This window comes from Hyaena hyaena, unplaced genomic scaffold (genome assembly GCF_003009895.1).
Source record: "Hyaena hyaena isolate Hyena2069 unplaced genomic scaffold, ASM300989v1 scaffold_317, whole genome shotgun sequence".
In the NCBI taxonomy this organism is placed as follows: domain Eukaryota; kingdom Metazoa; phylum Chordata; class Mammalia; order Carnivora; family Hyaenidae; genus Hyaena; species Hyaena hyaena.
In genome coordinates this window covers 705599-723050 of record NW_024080950.1, presented here as the reverse complement: position 1 = coordinate 723050, position 17452 = coordinate 705599, and the positions used below count along the sequence as shown (strand labels likewise).

General features: G+C 40.1%; 1 protein-coding gene across 1 annotated transcript in view; it reads right to left on the bottom strand.

Annotated features, from left to right (window-relative positions):
• Positions 1-9701: 9701 nt before the first annotated feature.
• The window catches only part of NOSTRIN (nitric oxide synthase trafficking), a 59377-nt gene continuing 51626 nt past the window's right edge, over positions 9702-17452 (bottom strand). The window contains exons 13-16 of the mRNA XM_039248789.1: positions 14464-14589; positions 13195-13294; positions 12789-12878; positions 9702-9919 (exon numbers count right to left, since the gene is read on the bottom strand). Coding sequence (XP_039104720.1) covers positions 9783-9919; positions 12789-12878; positions 13195-13294; positions 14464-14589 — 453 coding nt within the window. The 3' untranslated portion in view covers positions 9702-9782. The remainder of the gene's footprint in view (positions 9920-12788; positions 12879-13194; positions 13295-14463; positions 14590-17452) is intronic.

Here is a 17452-nt window from a genome sequence, read left to right as displayed (position 1 = left end):
AGAATACTAGGGGTTGCTGGGAATGTTATCACTGACCCATCCCAGTGTGCAGCCCAGATTTTAGGAGCCATTGATTGGGATCCTTTCTGCAGAGATAAAAGGCTAATTAATAAACTACCCTAGGGATTGGGTACTAACAAAGTCTTTCTTTAAGCATTTTATTTTTTTCATATCAAATATTTAATATGTAAACGTTAAACAACATTCTAATGCACAAGCAATGGGCCAAATAAGAAATCAAATGGCAAATCAAAATATGTCAAAACAAAAGAAAAAACACAATATTCTAAAACCTATGGAATGTAGCAAAAGCTGATGTTAGAGTGAAATTTATGTTATAAATGTTTGTATTAAGAAAAACAGTTCAAATAACATTGCCCCCCAAGGAACTAAAAAAAGAAGCTTAGCTGTAATTTAGTAGAGGAAGCAAATAACAAAAAATCAGAAATAAACTAGAGACCAGAATAAACAATGTAACATTGAAAGTAATGACCAGTTTTTCTAAAAAAAAAAAAAAAAAAAAATTGGCAATGCTTCAACTAAGAAAAAAAGACTCAAACCGAAAAGAACTGGAAGAGAAAACTGTATCACTCAGTGCAGAGCCCAACACCAAGCTCAATCCCATGAACCTGGGATCATGACCCAAGCTAAAATCAAGAGTTGGACACTGAATTAACTGAGCCACCCAGGCACCCCTCTGCTGTTATTTCTTGACATAAATTTCTGCTTCATTTTCTCTTCTTCCTGGACTCCTATAATAAAAGTGTGATTACATTTCATGGAGTCGCTGAGTTCTCTTAAGTCTACTGGCAACCAAAATGTTATCTGAATCAGCATATAGATAAAATGCAAGGAGGGGTGCCTGGGTGGCTCAGTCGGTTAAGTGTCTGACTCTTTTTTTTTTTTTTTATATTTATTTCTAGGAGAGAGAGCGTGAGCAGGGGAGGGTCAGAGAGAGAGGGAGTCACAGACTGAAACAGGCTCCAGGCTCCGAGCTGGCAGTCAGCACAGAGCCCGACGCGGGGCTTGAACCCACAAACCGCGAGATCATGACCTAAGCGAAAGTCGGAAAGTCGGACGCTTAACCGACTAAGCCACCCAGGCGCCCCAAGTGTCTGACTCTTAATTTCAGTTCAGGTCATGATCTCAACAGTTCGTGAGTTTGAGCCCCTCTTTGGGCTCTGTGTTGATCTTGAGGAGGCTGCTTGGGATTCTCTCTCTCTCTCTCTCTCTCTCTCTCTCTGTCTGTCTCTGCCCCTTCCCTGCCCCCCTGTCTATGCCCCTCCCTTCCTTCATCTCTCTCAAAATAAATAAATAAACTTAAAAAAAAGTAATATGAAGGAAAGTAATATTCCCACAGGTGTTCCTTTCTTTGCCACTCTTGCTTCACAGGATAGGGTCTTCTAAAGGCTATGAATGTAGTTTTGGTTTATAGTTCTTATCTAGGGGCCTTAATACGTAACTTCTCCTCAGGGTGGCACAGTGCCACAGGGGTAGAAAAGACTAAAAGACCACAGATCACTGCGTTTCATATGCAAGTATGAATTATTCCTTTAGAGAACATTAGGCTATAAAGATAAGACTATATAAATGTGAATATTATAATGTATTTGAGTAAGTGATTTTAAAAGCAAATGCTAAGTCATCAAATGTGGTAATTTATTTTCCCAAAAATCAACTTAAGAATTATTATCCTCTCCTGAAAAATCATACACGCTGTAATTTAGCTCACTTACTGATTCTCCAGCAGGCCAGAAAGGCATCGCTACATTGGGAGTATATGTGCCCACCACTGTTCTAAGCTCTTCACATATGTCTACTCATTTATATTTCCTCAACAACCTGTGACGAGATACTATCCATAACCTTGTTTTACAGATAAGAAACCCAACGTGCTGAGAGTTCAAGTAACTTTGATTCACGTAGCTGGTGGGCGTTAGAGTTGGAATTCAAGCCTAGGTGGGAGTCAGGTATTTAATCCATGGGCTTCACCTGGACCACGCCTTGTACATTTCTGTGTTGTATTGCAGGAAAAGTATATGAAGACAAAGCTCTTAAAAAAGAGTCTAGACAAACTTGAACTTCAATAATATAACTTAGTGTTTATGTTTCCACAGAAGTATAATGAGTAAGAGAAAGAAAGGTAAACTCTCTTGAAAGTAGAGGAATATACTTTGTCTGGATCATTAGGAAATAGCTTCACTAAGACAACAAAACAGCTTCACATCTCAGGGAGTCAATGAGCAGAGTACTTGGCCTTTAGGACCTGAATGGCTCACTGAGAACAGTCTCTAAGTCTCGATGACTGCAGTCATCAACTTATGGAAATGTTGGATGGAGGGCAATTGATTTATGTATAAGTCTTTACCTGTTCAGTCAAATATAAAGACCTTAATTGTTGAGGGTCACTGTGTACTAACCCAGGAATATTCTGGAGCTAATATTACTAATATATTATCTTAAATTATAAAGTTGCTACATTGTGAAAATGTCACTTTGAGTAAGAATACACATGAAAAGCAAACCAAACTGTCTCCTTAAGTTTGCTGTTTTTTATACATTGTATTTAGGATGGTATATTGCAAAACTAAAATAAATTTTAGGGGTGCCTGGGTGGGTCAGTCGGTTAAACACCCCACCCTGAATTTTGGCCCAGGTCATGATCTTACAAACTGTAAGTTTAAGTTTAGCTGTAAGATCAGGACATGATCTTACAAACGGCAAGCCCCTTGGGGCTCTCTGCTATCAGCCCGGAACCTGCCTCAGACCCTCTGTCTCCCTCACTCTGTCCCTCCCCTACTCATCTCTCTCTCAAAATACATAAATAAACTTAAAAACAAATAATAAATAAAATGGAATCCAAATGGGGTAGACTAATCTAATCCACATTTTATAATAAAATGAACAATGAGATCTTTAAAAATTATATTAAAAAAATGTAAAGGGACATCTGGGTGGCTCAGTTGTTTAAACTCTTGATTTTGGCTCAAGTCATGATCCTAGGGTTGTGGGATCAAGCCCAGTGTTGGGCTCCATATTGAGCATGGAGCCCGTTTGGGATTCTCTCTCTCTCTCTCTCTCTCTCTCTTTCTCTGCCCTCTCTTTGCTCATGCTCTCTCTCTCTAAAAAAAAAAAAAAAGAAAGAAAGAAAAAATTAAACATTAAAAAATTAAACTCAATCACTAAATTGTTTCAGTTAAACAAAAAAGAATTGGCACAAAATCTGCTAAAGTGTTCTAATGGGTTAAAAATTTCAATTTCCCAGCTGATGAGGATTACCAAGTGTTACTTCTTTTCCAACTCAGAAAATTGCTGTACAGAGACAATTAGTTCTGTTTTGATTTGTGTTCCATGACAACAAATTGCCTAGTTTGCTATTACCTTGCATAGTGCCTGGCACAAAGTAGACAGTAAATATCTGTTAATGTTGAACATACCATCCAGACTTAATAGAAAATTATTTAATAGGAAATAAAAATTAAACCCTTGAAAAGGAGCTAACTTGTTCAGTGATGCTGCTATCTTTGTCATTTTTAGGTGGTAAAAGATAGCCCTACAGGCAACTCTTGACTTAATGATGAGCTAATAGAGAGGAAGATTCTTTCTGAATAGAGGATTTCACCTAAGTAGAAATAGAGTCCAGTTGTTAAGTAAACTGGAAGAAATATAAGCTATTTAAAATCAGCTCCTTTCTTGGAATAATTAAATACATCATGGTGAGAAGTATGAGCAATCTATGACATGGTATGATGTGAAGAATGTTTAGAGTCTACACATGTTATCCTGTTTTGTTAGCAACTAGCTGGAAGCAGTTGAGATTAAGGTCTTTAATTAGAAGGAAGCAAATAAATATATTTATAGGAGATTTATATATGAGATTCAAATAAATGTGACCTGTATAATGGTAAATCTTGAATACTCTAACTTTTTTTGTGAAAAGTTCTGTTTGCCATCATCAAAACGGTACTGTGAAAAAAATCTGAGAATTAAGATGTCGGCTAGGCTATGGTACATGATCTTAAGCAAGTCATTTAACCTTCTAGAGTTTCAGCTCTACTCTGCTATGGTAGTTTCCCAAACTTACCATGTTCTTTTCTGTTGATCAGGTCATGGAAGTTTGCTTCTAGTCTCAGTTAACTAAAAGTAATTATCATGAACGTTTGCTAATGTTATCATGTTTCTTCCGCATCTATATAGATTATCATCTTTAATCTGTCAAGATGCAGATTTATACCAATAGATTTTTAAAGAAATATTGCATCAACCCTGCCTTCCTGGAATAAACACAATTAGCTATGATATGCAACATTTTTTCAAAATAGTGTTGGATTCAGTTTGTGAATATTCTGTTTAAATTTTTATATCTATAGCTATAAATGAGATTGGCTTATAATTTTTCTTTGTCTATTAACTTGGTTTTGGCATCAAGGTTATACTAGATCCTCGACCCTTGAAAGTAGCTCAGGTATGTTCGTTTTTTTCTACTTCCTGAAAAAGTCTGAATGAACTCACCTATGGAACTATCTGGGCCTGTGTTTTCTCTGTAATGAAGATTTATTTTGTAACTACTCATTACATTTCTTTAATAGTAATTAAATTACCCAGCTATTCTATTTCTTGAATGGGTTTTGATAATGCATATTTTTTGAGAATTTTGTCTTTTGGGCTTGCTTTTCTTGCAAATTAATTGGTGTAAAGTTGTTGATAGTATATGATTTTAGCTTTTATATATCTGCTACAGCTGTAGTATGTCCACTTTTGCCTTATAAATAATATTTTTATGCTCTTTTCTCTGAATTTTGCCAAAGATTTGCTCAATTTATTAATCCCTTCAAAGAACCAATCAACAGCTTTATTCGATATTTTATTTTGTTTTATATTTCATTAACTTTTGCTCTTTCTTTTCTTTTTATTTCCTTTTCTTTATTTGGGTTGTTTCTGCTGTTGTTTATATAAATCCATACTGACGATACTTAGTTCATTAATTTTAGCCTTTCTACTTTTCCCTATAACATGTTTTTTAGCTGCTTTCCCAGACCTGCAGGTTTTAATATTTAGTAGCTTTCCTATTTTTTATTTCTAATATTTTCTAATTTCTATTAAGGTTTCTTCTTGACCATGGGTTATTTAGAAGTTTGTGTGTGTGCATGCATACATGTGCTTATGTGCATGCAGGTGCACATATGTATGTGTTCTCCAAGTGCATGTGGTTTTTAAATTATTCTTTTCTTAGTAATTTCTAACTTATATTGTGGTCAGACTGTTCTATGGCCTAGTGCATTATCAATTGTACTGTATTTATTGTACTATACTTACCCGTCTTGTGATGTGAGATGATAAAATGCCTACATGGTGAGACAGTGAGATGAATGACGTAGGCATTGGTGGCATAGTGTTAGGCTACTATTGACTTTCGATCCTAAGTCAGAAGGAGGATTACCTACTCTTCGAGCCTGGGTGGTGGGGTGGGGAGTAGAGGCGAATGGACTGTGAGGGGAGAGCTGTTTGCTTCGCATTCTCTGGTATCAAGATAGGGGCCATACCAGGCTTTCTTCTGCCAACAAGAATATCAAGTAAGTGACTGAGAAAGAGGAAGAAGAGTCTCTCTTGAGAAAGTGTCATGTAGTCCAAAGTGTTCCTTCTTCCATTAGCCAAGAGTGAGCATGAGAAAGAAGAGGAAAAGGGGCAGCCCCCACAATGGAGAAAGACCTCTTGACAAAGTCCCTAACACCATTTGTCTTTAAAAACTTATTGGATCAGGGACGCCTGGGTGGCTCAGTGGGTTAAGCGTATGACTTCAGCTCAGATCATGATCTCACGGTTTGTGGGTTTGAGCCCCTCTGCTGACAGCTAGCTCAGAGCCTGGAGCCTGTCTTTGGATTCTGTGTCTCCCTCTCTCTTTGACCCTCCCCTGCTCATGCTGTCTCTATCTCTTTCTCAAAAATAAATAAAACATTAAATTTTTTAAAAAAAGATCCTTTATAAAAAAATGGAAATAACTTATTGGATCAAAAGGAGGGGATACTTCTTTTTTTAGAGCTGACTCCCTGGGTACGTGGGATTTCTCCACTTTCTCCAACAGTACTCCTTCCGCGGTGTGTGATATAGTTCAGACACTATTCTCAGCAATCATTCAAATCAGTGGTTCTCAAGCTTCATCTTGCGTTAGAAGCACCTGGAGTGCTCGCTAAACCACAGATGGCTGGGTTTCTGACGGAGTGTAAGGTAGGAGTTGACATTTTGGATTTTTTTTTTTTAAGTTTATTTATTTTGGAGAGACGGAGAGAGACAGAGCGCAAGCAGGGGAGGGGCAGAGAGAGGGAGCGACACAGAAACCAAAGCAGGCTCCAGGCTCTGAGCTGCAGGACAGGGCCTGATGCGCGGCTGGAACTCACGAACTGCGAGATCATGACCTGAGCGGAAGTCGGACGCTCAGCCGACTGAGCCATCCAGGCGCCCCACATTCTGCATTTCTAACTTAGTCCAAGGTTATATGGGTGCAGCCGGTCCCAGCACCACACTCGGAAATCGCTGGAGCAAGCACTGAGCCTTTTGCCCCAGTGTCAGAAAACCCCAAATTACAAGTCAGCTGAGTCTGAGATCAGTAACCCATTTGCCACCTCATATATCCGGCGAGGCAGGTTCCAGTGCTTTCCAGGCACTCCCTGGTGTGACTCCCTTTGTTGTCCCCAGATCTCTATCCTTAGTCCTGAGCCGTGGAGCCAAGGTCCTTCTCTGGCCGGTTCGGTGTGCTTCCACTCCCAGGTCGGCCTCGCCTTACCCCGTAGTTCCTCCGAGAAAGCGTTTCACTCGAATTCTGTGCAAGTCTGTTTACTTCAAACTCCGCCGGGCTGGCAGATGCTGCTTCAGTCCCCCCTTTGCCGTGACCCACCCCCCAGGGGATGGCCACCAGGCTCTCCCGCTTAGGCACGTTTCCTCAGCTGCAGGCACCCACACGTCCACCTGGTTCCTCTAAACTGAGCTCCGGGCTCTACAACCTGGATTCTCTGCCTTGGCGATTGACCGTGCGTGGGGTTTGTGACTGGGAGCGGGAGGCCTGGGATCCCCCGCTCGGCAGGGCCCTGCACGCTGGATCACAGCTTTCCAGAATCGCTGACACTATCCTCGAAGCTCTATCCGAGTAGCCGCACTGCCTCTGCAAGATTCCTGCTCTTCTCTGCTGTGTCCCCAACTCTGGTCCAAGCCCGGAGCTCCCCCCCCGGCTCCTAGCCCCCTGCCCCCACCTCCAGGTGTATCTTCCCCGGGAATGATTATACCCTCTTCCAGTGTAATGCTGCAGAGAACGGCAGGACGTGTTATTTGAACCTAATGCACTTTTCTTCCTCTAGGTCAGGCTGATTACACCCTAAGGCCATTAAGACTTTAGGAGGGGTGGGGCGGAGGAGAACAAAGTTACACTCTGCTCCAATTACTGATCAGTTACAGCCTTATAATACTGTGCAATAAAATTTACTTTACCCTAAACTGGATATTACTTTTTGATAGATTGGAAGGCACTTTAAGTGATTAAAGTGCTTTTTGTCATTATAAATATTAATTATTACGGGTAATCGAAAATGCAAAAAAATGAAATTAATACATCTTTCTGGTTGATAGCACGACGGATGTATCAGTTTGCATATGACTAGAAAGAAGATAAAGTAGAAAAATGCCTCCTGATATTTTCAGTGAAAATCTGGCTCAGGCCTCTACTGCCTATATTTCAGGATGTTAATGTTGCTAAGAACTTCCTGAGACATGGGGCTGCATAGTGGAGTGTAATAATGAAAGCCCAATAAAGAGTTTAAAAGCATTAATATTAAAAGTTATTTTATTCTGTATGGAAGACTTGTGCACATCATTAACCTTCACAATATACACTTAATTTTTATCTAGACATAAGGGCTACCATTCCTGCCTGTCCAATCAGAAAATTCTTGCCCTACTAAAAAGATATTGAGCAAGTCTATCCTGCCCAACTCTATTTGTATACGCAGTTTGCCTATGGTATTTCTTTGAGGTTTAAAAATTATATGTCACAGATGCAAAAAGAATTTTCAGCAACGTTGCAAAACAGGAAAATCATTTATGGTTTCACAAAGTAAAGCTGATTTATGAAGAAAGAGGGGCGTCTTTCTTTGAAAATTACTTCCAGTGAGTTTCAGGGCCCAACCACTATTATCATCACTTTCTCTACACAAATGATCCATTGTAGGCTGCAGTCAATTGCTACACAATTTTTTATACATCAAGGCTTAATGGAAAGAAGTAAGATGAAGAGGAAATATAAATTCAAATTTTCTCTTCATGGTCTAATGGCCTATTATTCAGCCAACTTTCTACATGTAGAAAGCCTTCATTAGTACACCATTAAGGATGACATTAAAACTTCTGATCTGCTCTTCTAGGCTGTAAGTTATGTCTCACATAACAAATTTTACATGAGCTCCTTCAGGTCTGGTATCTCTATCTATAAATATCTCTTTGTGTTCGTTATATCCTGCCATAGGCTTGCAGTGGTGCAGAGTATAAAAAATGCATGTACCTTGGTTTGAAAAATTCCTTTTCAAAAGTATAAAATTTAATAAATAAAAAGATGTAGGTGGCAGGACAGTAATGGAATGGATTTTAATTACTCTAATGTACTATTAGGCACAAAGTAAACATGCCCAGATGTTTCTATCAACACTATGATCTTCCATTTAATAAAGTGTAATCTCCAGGCCATTTTCTGGAAGGTGCTGCTATACCACTTCTCTCCATTCTAAAATGTTCCTCTTGGGAAGAATTTACCCATTAAAGGTCATTTGGGGAAGGAGCATAAAGCTGCTTCTCTCTAAAAATTCCATTTTAACAGTAAATGTTGGTTTCCAGAACTTTCCATCCAGAGAGATTCATTAACGTTTAAGGTTCCTTTCATGAGGAAGCTGCTGAGGGTATGCTTTTCATACTAATTGGGAAGTGCAAGTATCATACCTCTAAATTGGCATATGAAATTTCCAAATGTAGAAGGAGGCAAGAGATTTCAGACACTGTCTCTTTCTCAACGCTTTCCTATCCACCTTGCTCTTGCTTTCAGATCCCAAGCCTTCTCTGGCTCACACCCGACTTCCCTGCTAAGAGCAGTTCTGGTTGTGCGGAGAGGGCTTAGAAGAAGCCCTTACCTCAGAAGGTTGTTAGCTCAGGATGGAGCTCCATTCTACACTGAGCTCCTCTACCTCGTATCAGACCTCTTGTCCACCATCCCCTCTCCTGATCGTAGGGATGCTTGGCCTCAACTGATCCTTTATTCTACCCTCTCCTAACCTGGGTCTATCTCCCTGGGGTCTTATCTGCCAAGACTCTGCTGAACTTAATCTGTTCTTCCTCGTCTCCCAGACACTGCCTGACCCCTCACAGGCCTGCTCTGGTCTGTGGGCACACAGTCCAGATGAAAAAAACATCCAAGGCATAATCTCCGTTGTGCTACCAGAAAACTATGTGACTTCAGGCAAGTGGCTGAATGATCTGAACTCTGTCTCCCTCTGGGTGACACCAGGGGCTGCATTGGGGCATCTCTAGGGTCTGCTAGGATTTGAAAACTCTAGGAACTGCGGGGTCTCTTTCTTTTCTCCCTTTGCTCTCCATCTTCTAACTCTGTTTCAAGCAAATGAGCAAGAGTGCAAAGTGCCGTGACACACAGGTAGGACTCCATTAGCTACTTGTAAAGATGACAGCATTTATCTTTATTTGCACTACATTGTGTAGTTTACAGAGTAAGGTAGTATGTTCAGAATCTTGTTTTATGCCTGTGTAGCTGGGTTCCCGGCATTTGAAGGGAGCTCCTCCACATAAGCAGCAGGAAAATGGCCTTTTTTTCCATTCAAAGAACCAAACCACCATCCTTCTTCCTCTTTCTTGTATATAGTCACAATGTCACCTGTAAAAATGCACATTCAGTTAGACAAATGGGTCTCTGCCATTTAAGCACAAACCTGAGCCCAGTTGATAAAACAATTTTAAGGAGATTCTGCTTTCAAGGAGTCACTTGTTAGCATCAGTCTCTGCACATGATTGAGATAAAGCCAAACTTATTGAACACCTCTGTGTGAAACAGGCATAATGCAGAGAATATTAAAAAGAATAAGATAATGAGCAACCAAGTTATGTCATAAAATAGTTTCGTTAAAAACAAAATGGCACTGGGGCGCTAGGGTGGCTCAGTTGCTTAAGCGTCCGAGTTCAGCTTAGGCCATGACCTCGCGGTTCCTGGGTTTGAACCCCACATCAGGCTCTGTGCTGACAGCTCAGAGCCTGGGGCCTGCTTTGGATTCTGTGTCTCCCCCTCTTTCCGCCCCTCTCCTGCTTGCTCTCTCTCTCTGTCAAAAATAAATAAACATCAATTAAAAAAAAAAAAAGAAACCAGGTTGGATCATATATCCTTCTCATGGTGGATGGCTCATTTCAGATACAGCTTGTCATCAAACTCTTTTTTTGGTGTCTGTGTGTTAAGGATTTCTCATGTTGGTGGCCGAGACAGTCTGCTATGGTGACTATTATATCTCAGCTACCAGACTTTTCCTTAGATCAAGATAGCTTCCCTCCATTACATGTGCCAATTTCACAGTCCAAAGTTCCAACTCAAAACTTTGCACAGAAATATAACTCCCCATTCAACATTTTTGATAACTTTAATAAAATATCAGTTTGAAGACAATACTTTTTAAACTGTCAATGATTCAAATAAATAGAATTCCCAAGAAACACACGGCCCATCTCTAATTCTCTCTCTTTTAACACATACTATTCTGATATTAATAACCCTAAACTTAACCATAGATGCCCCAAATACTCTGGCTAAATCCTTCCCTTATGAGAAAGAGTCCTTCCTCTCTGGCTGCTTTCTGCACATCAGAGCAGACACATCCACTTCCTTCAGGATCCAAGAGAGCTCCTTAACTTTGAGCATCCTTCTGAGGTCATTGTTTAGTCTTTCTTTCATTCATTTTCTTCCCCAGTGCTTTACTTTCTTAGGCAAAAGAGACTGTCCACATCTACCCCTACTATCTCATGTCACTCATAAATCACTTTTTTTATTCTTGCAGGAGATCATTCTCAGCCTAATTTCCACCTCCAATGAGTTCTCTCAAGTCAGCGGATTGACACAGTTCACTAATAGGAATTTAAACAAATACTTTAAAATCTTGTTGCTAGCTTCCCTGAGCCTCCAATGGCTCCTTTTATTTAAAGAACCCACTTATAGGGGCACCTGGGTGACTCAGTCAGTTGAGTGTCCATCTGCCATTCAGGTCATGATCTCACTGTTGTGAGTTTGAGCTCTATGTTGGGCTCCATGCTGACAGCTCAGAGCCTGGAGCCTGCTTTGGATTCTGTGTCTCACTTTCTCTCTACCCCTCCCCTGCTCACACTCTGTCTCTCTCTCTCTCTCTCTCAAAAATAATTAAGCATTTAAAAATATTTTAATAAATAAATAACCCACTTATGAGATAAAGTATAAATAGACTTTGCTGCCAACAGAAACTGAAGACAAAGAAGATAATAAGTTTATTGTGTAACTATGTAACTCAAACTCAAGCCTTGGGGTCTAGGTGGCATCTGAGAGAAATGTGTTTTTTATTCACAAGGAAAGTGGGAATACAGCGTTTCATTTACTTATTGCTGTAGGTAACCTTGAGATGACGTGATGAAGAACAAAGTGACTTCTCTAACACTTCCAACTTTTAGGTAAAGGCAACATTGATTTAAGATGAACAGAGGAGGGGGTCTACTATATTTCCTTTTTTCTTATCTTTATTTCTTTCTGAACTGGAAGGGAAAGTAGTCGCTGGAAGAAATCTGACTGACAATCTGAAAAGGAAGCACCCATTAACCAATAGCAAATACATGGTGTCCCTGTGGTATGGCTGCAAAATCCATCATGACTTCCTGTTGGCTCTGGGCACCATGTCCTGCCTGCAGATAAACAGCTCTCTCCTCTGACACAACTCTTTCTCACTAACCATTTCATTTCCAGATCACTACAGCAGCTTTAACATCCAAATTTGGCTGCTAATTGGACACACAGAGAAAATTGAGGCTAGTGGCTATTTCTTATTTAATGCTGAGGTCTAGATAACCCATGACATCATACCTTTCCATGTTCATCAAAACTCTGTGACACAAAGAAAGGGGTCGTTTCCTTAGATTGGCCGTAAAAACACTTTTCTAAGGGATAAGTGGGAGAAACATAAAGCTGGAAGTCCTCTGACCTGGCTTCTAGAATTCAAGCTTACCCTAAGCCATGAGAGGAAGTCATTTCACATTCCTGTATGTTTAGTTTTCTGAAAAAGAAAAAGGTGAGGCTACCTTTCTAGTAACTTTCCATTACTGACATTCTATCCTAGGTAAGCACTGTGATAAAAAGCATGATTCTGGCTTTCTGAGATCAAAGCATGCTCTACCATTTCCTGTAACTTTAGCCAAAGTGCTTAACCTTTCTCTGCCTCAGTCTCCTTGACAATAAAATGGGAATAAATAACAATATCTACCTCACAGGGCTTTTATGAATATTAAATGGGACAATGTGCTTGTAGCAATGCCTAGAACTTAGTAAATACTGAATAAATGTTAGCTGTTTTTATTATGTGACTTTGATTTTTGATGTGATTTATCTTTATTTTCTAAGAAGGGTCATTGTAAACCCGAAATGATTTGCCGTTGAAGTAACTTTTCAGGCTGTTGTAACAAAGACAGGAGTTTTAGTCAAGTTAAATTGGAAGGCAATCAAACTATTTGAGAATGATTCTTACCTTTTTCCAAATTTAATTCATCATCTTGTCTGGCTTGAAAAGAATATAAAGCCTTGCAAAGACCACTGCCGAGCTGGGCCACACCGGAGGCTGAAAGTTGGATCCGGTAATAATTAATAACGCTGTGTCAGTAGGCAAGATGCATAGTGTGGCGCTGAGCTGAACTATACTGTACCTTCTCAGGTCATACATTTTTCCCTCAACCCTCCACTTTTTGACTCCTTCCCACATTTTGGATAACATCTGCACAGAAAGCTACAAAGACCAACAAATGAAGCAGTCCTAACTGAAATGCAAATTTCTTTGCGCTGATGTAGGCCCAAAGGATTCTGAAAATAAAATGTAAATGTAGCAATGCGCCTTACCAACAGAGCCCGCCCCCAAATTATCATGGGCATGGGATTACCTGCAGATGAAGCACTCGGGAGTCTCTGCCCAGCAGAAGATGCCCTGCTCACCTTCATCCGAAAAGGCCGAGATATTTTCACATAACTATGTATCTGTTGCTGTTTAAATAGTTTTAAAAAATCATTTTTAATAACACTGTCATCAGAAGTATTTATGAGAACTGGGGCACCTGGGTGACTCCGTCGGCTAAGCGTCCGACCTCAGCTCAAGACATGATCTCACAGTTCGTGGGTTCGAGCCCCGCGTTGGGCTCTGTGCTGACAGCTAGCTCAGAGCCTGGAATCTGTCTTTGGATTCTGTGTCTCCCTCTCTCTCTCTGACCCAATCCTGCTCATGCTGTCTCTATCTCTCTCTCAAAAATAAATAAAACATTTTAAAAACTTAAAAAAATATATTTATGAGAAGTAACTCTTCCACAGCTGTTTTCCTCAGGAACTTGGTTTTCTTAACTTTTGGGAGGAGAGTATAAATGAATTATTCAATACTTAAAAAAAAATCTCTACTGTAAAGTTTTCTTGTTTCTAAAGCCTTAATATTTTCAGATTAGACAATTACTGTATTTTATACACTGTGTTTGCAATTTTGACGTGCACCTCAAGGTCGAATAATAACGTTCAAGCATTACTTCTATAAATTCAACTTTAATTGGCTTTAATGCAAGTGAAATTGCCATAACTCAATCGGCCATGATTGAGACCATTTTAGAGCTCTGAGTTTCATGGAAAGAGAAAGGTCCCTTTATCACAAGATGGTTACAGCTCCTCCTTCTGACAGAAAATGGAAAAGAGCTGCAAGGTGTAGTGACCTATGTATATTCAGGTGCTCATCATCAATTCTTAGAGTGTATCACTGGGAAAATACATAGGTGTGAATTTTAAAAATTATACTCACACTTTATCTACAGCATGTACTACGTGAAATGGATGGGACTAGAGCATATCACAAAATCTTACAATTTAGGCACATAGAAATTTTATTCGAAAAGCATGTTCAAAGAACAAATTTAAGATATGAGGAGGAAGAAGAAGGAATCCAAAGAATTACTAGCTCATGTTTAGTCCACCAAAAAATGTATTCATTTGTGACTGATTCTTATTACTGCACCCAAAAGGAATAAAAAATAAATTTATCATAAAATTCCACAATTGGGATTTGGGACATATGGCACATATAATTCATAATAGCCTTTTTGCCCCCATACTACTTGAAGCCACTACAAATAGCAAACCCAGTCGAGAAATTACAACCAATTCTCTTAAAGTTTTACCTTTTCTTTCCACCTGAAGATGGAGTTACTGCAGGGATGGTTGGGTTGAGGTCTTTGCTCAAGTTCTGCTAACACTGATGACAGTTTGTAGGAGTTTGCTTGCAAAAGGTCTAGTTTCAAATTGGTCTGTGGATACATCATTTGGCCGTGTGAGTAAATTTCCAGAAAATGAGGTACAACTGGATGGGTAAAGGGATATCAGGATAACTTCCAAGATGACAAAGAGGTCTAGAAAGGTACACATTCAACTTCATGCAGATATGCACACAAATTGCTAAAGAGAGCAAAAAATGGACCCTTTAAGTAGTTTAAAGGAAAGGCTTAGTTGTTAAGTGCTCCTCATTCTGGACTCTTCTCTACAGGGTAAGTCAGAAAGCTTGATAGATATATTACTCAGTATTTTGTGGCAGCAAATAGCTTTACTCTGAGCTATTTTCTGCTGAGCAGTGAGAAACGGAATCATAAGCGTTGATTGCAGAAGGTAGACTTTCAGAGAGCCTTGAAGAAAGGCGGTTGAACATTGTGCTCAGTAGTGTGAACACAACTGAACTTGTATCAATAGAATTAAACTGAAATGGTGTGAGATGGGTTTTGTTGCTGCTGTTGCTGCTGTTATTGTTTTTCTTAAAGAGATGAGGTCTTATATCACCCCAAAAGTTTGCAGTAACATTTCTGGAAACTGAATGTTCTGGGGTATTTGAGTATAAAAATAAGTGAAGCTAGGGGCACCTGGGTGGCTCAGTCAGTTAAGCGTCTTGACTTTGGATTTCGACTCAGGTCATGATCTCACAGTTTGTGAGTTGGAGCCTTGCATCAGGCTCTGTGCCAACAGTGCACAGCCTGCCTGGGACTCTCTGTCTCCTCTCTCTGCCCCTCCTATGCTTTCTCTCTCTCTTGTGCTCTCTCTCTCTCTCTCTTGTGCTCTCTCTCTCTCTCTCTCTCTCTCTCTCACACACACACACACACACACACACATACACACCCCACACACAGAAAAGAAAGAAACATCTAAACAACAAATGAAGCTAAAGATACACTACTAATTCTTAATTTGACCTCCTGTTCTCCATTTGAACTTGAACTAGAAACTTTATAATAACTTCTTTGTTAAGCCGTGTTCACTTAGAGTAAATCAAATAACAGAATGTAAACATTGGAAGGGGCCTGCTTATCCAATCTCTTCCTGACCATTATTTCTCCCTTTTCCACATCTCCAGCATGGGAATTCCTAACCCTAACATCCCTGGCCAAGGGACCACAGCACCTCAGGTTGGAAGGAACTGAATGAACACCTCTGATCGACTGCACTGTGGGACAGGCCTACCTAAGATGAAGCCAAAACTTACTGCTTATCTTCTACCATTAGACCTAGTCTGCATCTGACAGCATCATAGGGCAAGTGTCTTTCCTCTTCTATGTGGTACTCCTTCCGGTATCTGAAGGCAGTATCTACTCTAAATATATTCAGTTTCCACAACACTTTCTGCTAGAACATGCGTTATCAACATCCTTGTTTCAAATATGGCACTTGAAGGACCAAGAGGCAATGAATTAGGAAGAATTTAAATGAAACAGAATTTCCTCCCGCAAGAAACCTTCCCCGGGTAACACAAAGTCTACCCATATCCCTCCACCGGATGCAGGGGTGTGCAACGAAGTTACATGGGTATTTGCCATCTACTGCTCGACGGTTCATATTTGCTCCCTCATAAACACCATGACTTCAGGAATCAGAGCCTCTCAGATCTTGCACCCTCCACTACTTGGATCAGGCCAGCATGTACCCAGATGATCCCAATGCATGTTCTATGCTGGTAATGACTCTGTCAAAATTCTATGCAAGAACAACCAAAGAAATAAACTTATAACTTAACACCATCGTGAAATGTACCATAAGACTTTATTTTGGTAAATATTATTTGCATAGAATTAGAAAACCAAACATTTTGCACTATCACAGAAAATGTTCTACAGACTGCTTTATATTTTCACAAAAACTATAGCCATGCATCACTGCAAATATGTTAGAGCTCTGTTCCCAAGTGAACAGAATTCAGGCCTTTTCACTAAGAGTGTTAGGTTTGTTTTTACAACAGCACCCGCTCTTAAGGAAGCCTCTGCTAAACAGTAGATTAAACTGTACCTGGCTCTAACTATCTCCTTTCACGAAAGAACAATTGAAATTGCCTGTTTGGACAGAATTATTAGGTACCTGCTTTCACAAGAGAGTTACTGGGCTAAGTACAAGGTAAGGACAGCTGGCCCAGCTCCCCACATTCTTCAAAACATTGCTAAAGATTTTCTCTCTTCCTGAATTCTTCCCAGATTAGCTCCAGTCAACTTCCTATCTCACTAATCATAGCAGAAAACCCGTATCTAGCACACATAGTGCATAGTATCTGTTTGTCTTTATTTCTATATAGAATTCACAGCCCTCTGCTAACTTCTCTTTCACTGCCTGCCGGCTCCTCTGAATCGGCTGCATTGTCCATCACTCCCCACAAGTGCCTGGGGCCCATTGTGGTCCAGGCTCTCAGCAAAAAGGCCTAGAGATGTCTCTCCCCGCCCTCTCCTGACAGTACCTCTCCTCCCCTCAAAAAAACCTCAGCCTCTCAAGTTTTGTCCCTTTTTCTCAGGAGCTTTGACCACACATCCCAGACAACCCTCTTACTTCTGTGCCTCACATCTTTCCTCTCTCCTGTTGTTTTCCGAAGACCTGGTGTTAGCTAGGGGATCGGTGGAAAACGGAATCTTCATAGTTACCAGGTTTTCAGCTCTCCTCTGGGCACCGTGCTGGCATTTTCTAACTAATACTGTATCCTCACAATAACCCTTTGAAGGAGGGACCAATATCCCCATTTTACAGACGAGAACACTGAAGTCCTAAGTCCCTGTAAATGGCAGGATTAGATCCAGATATGGGTCTTTCTGAAAGCAGGCCCTGATTTTTTTTTTTTTAAATTACTTTCCTTAACTGAGTTAAAGTACA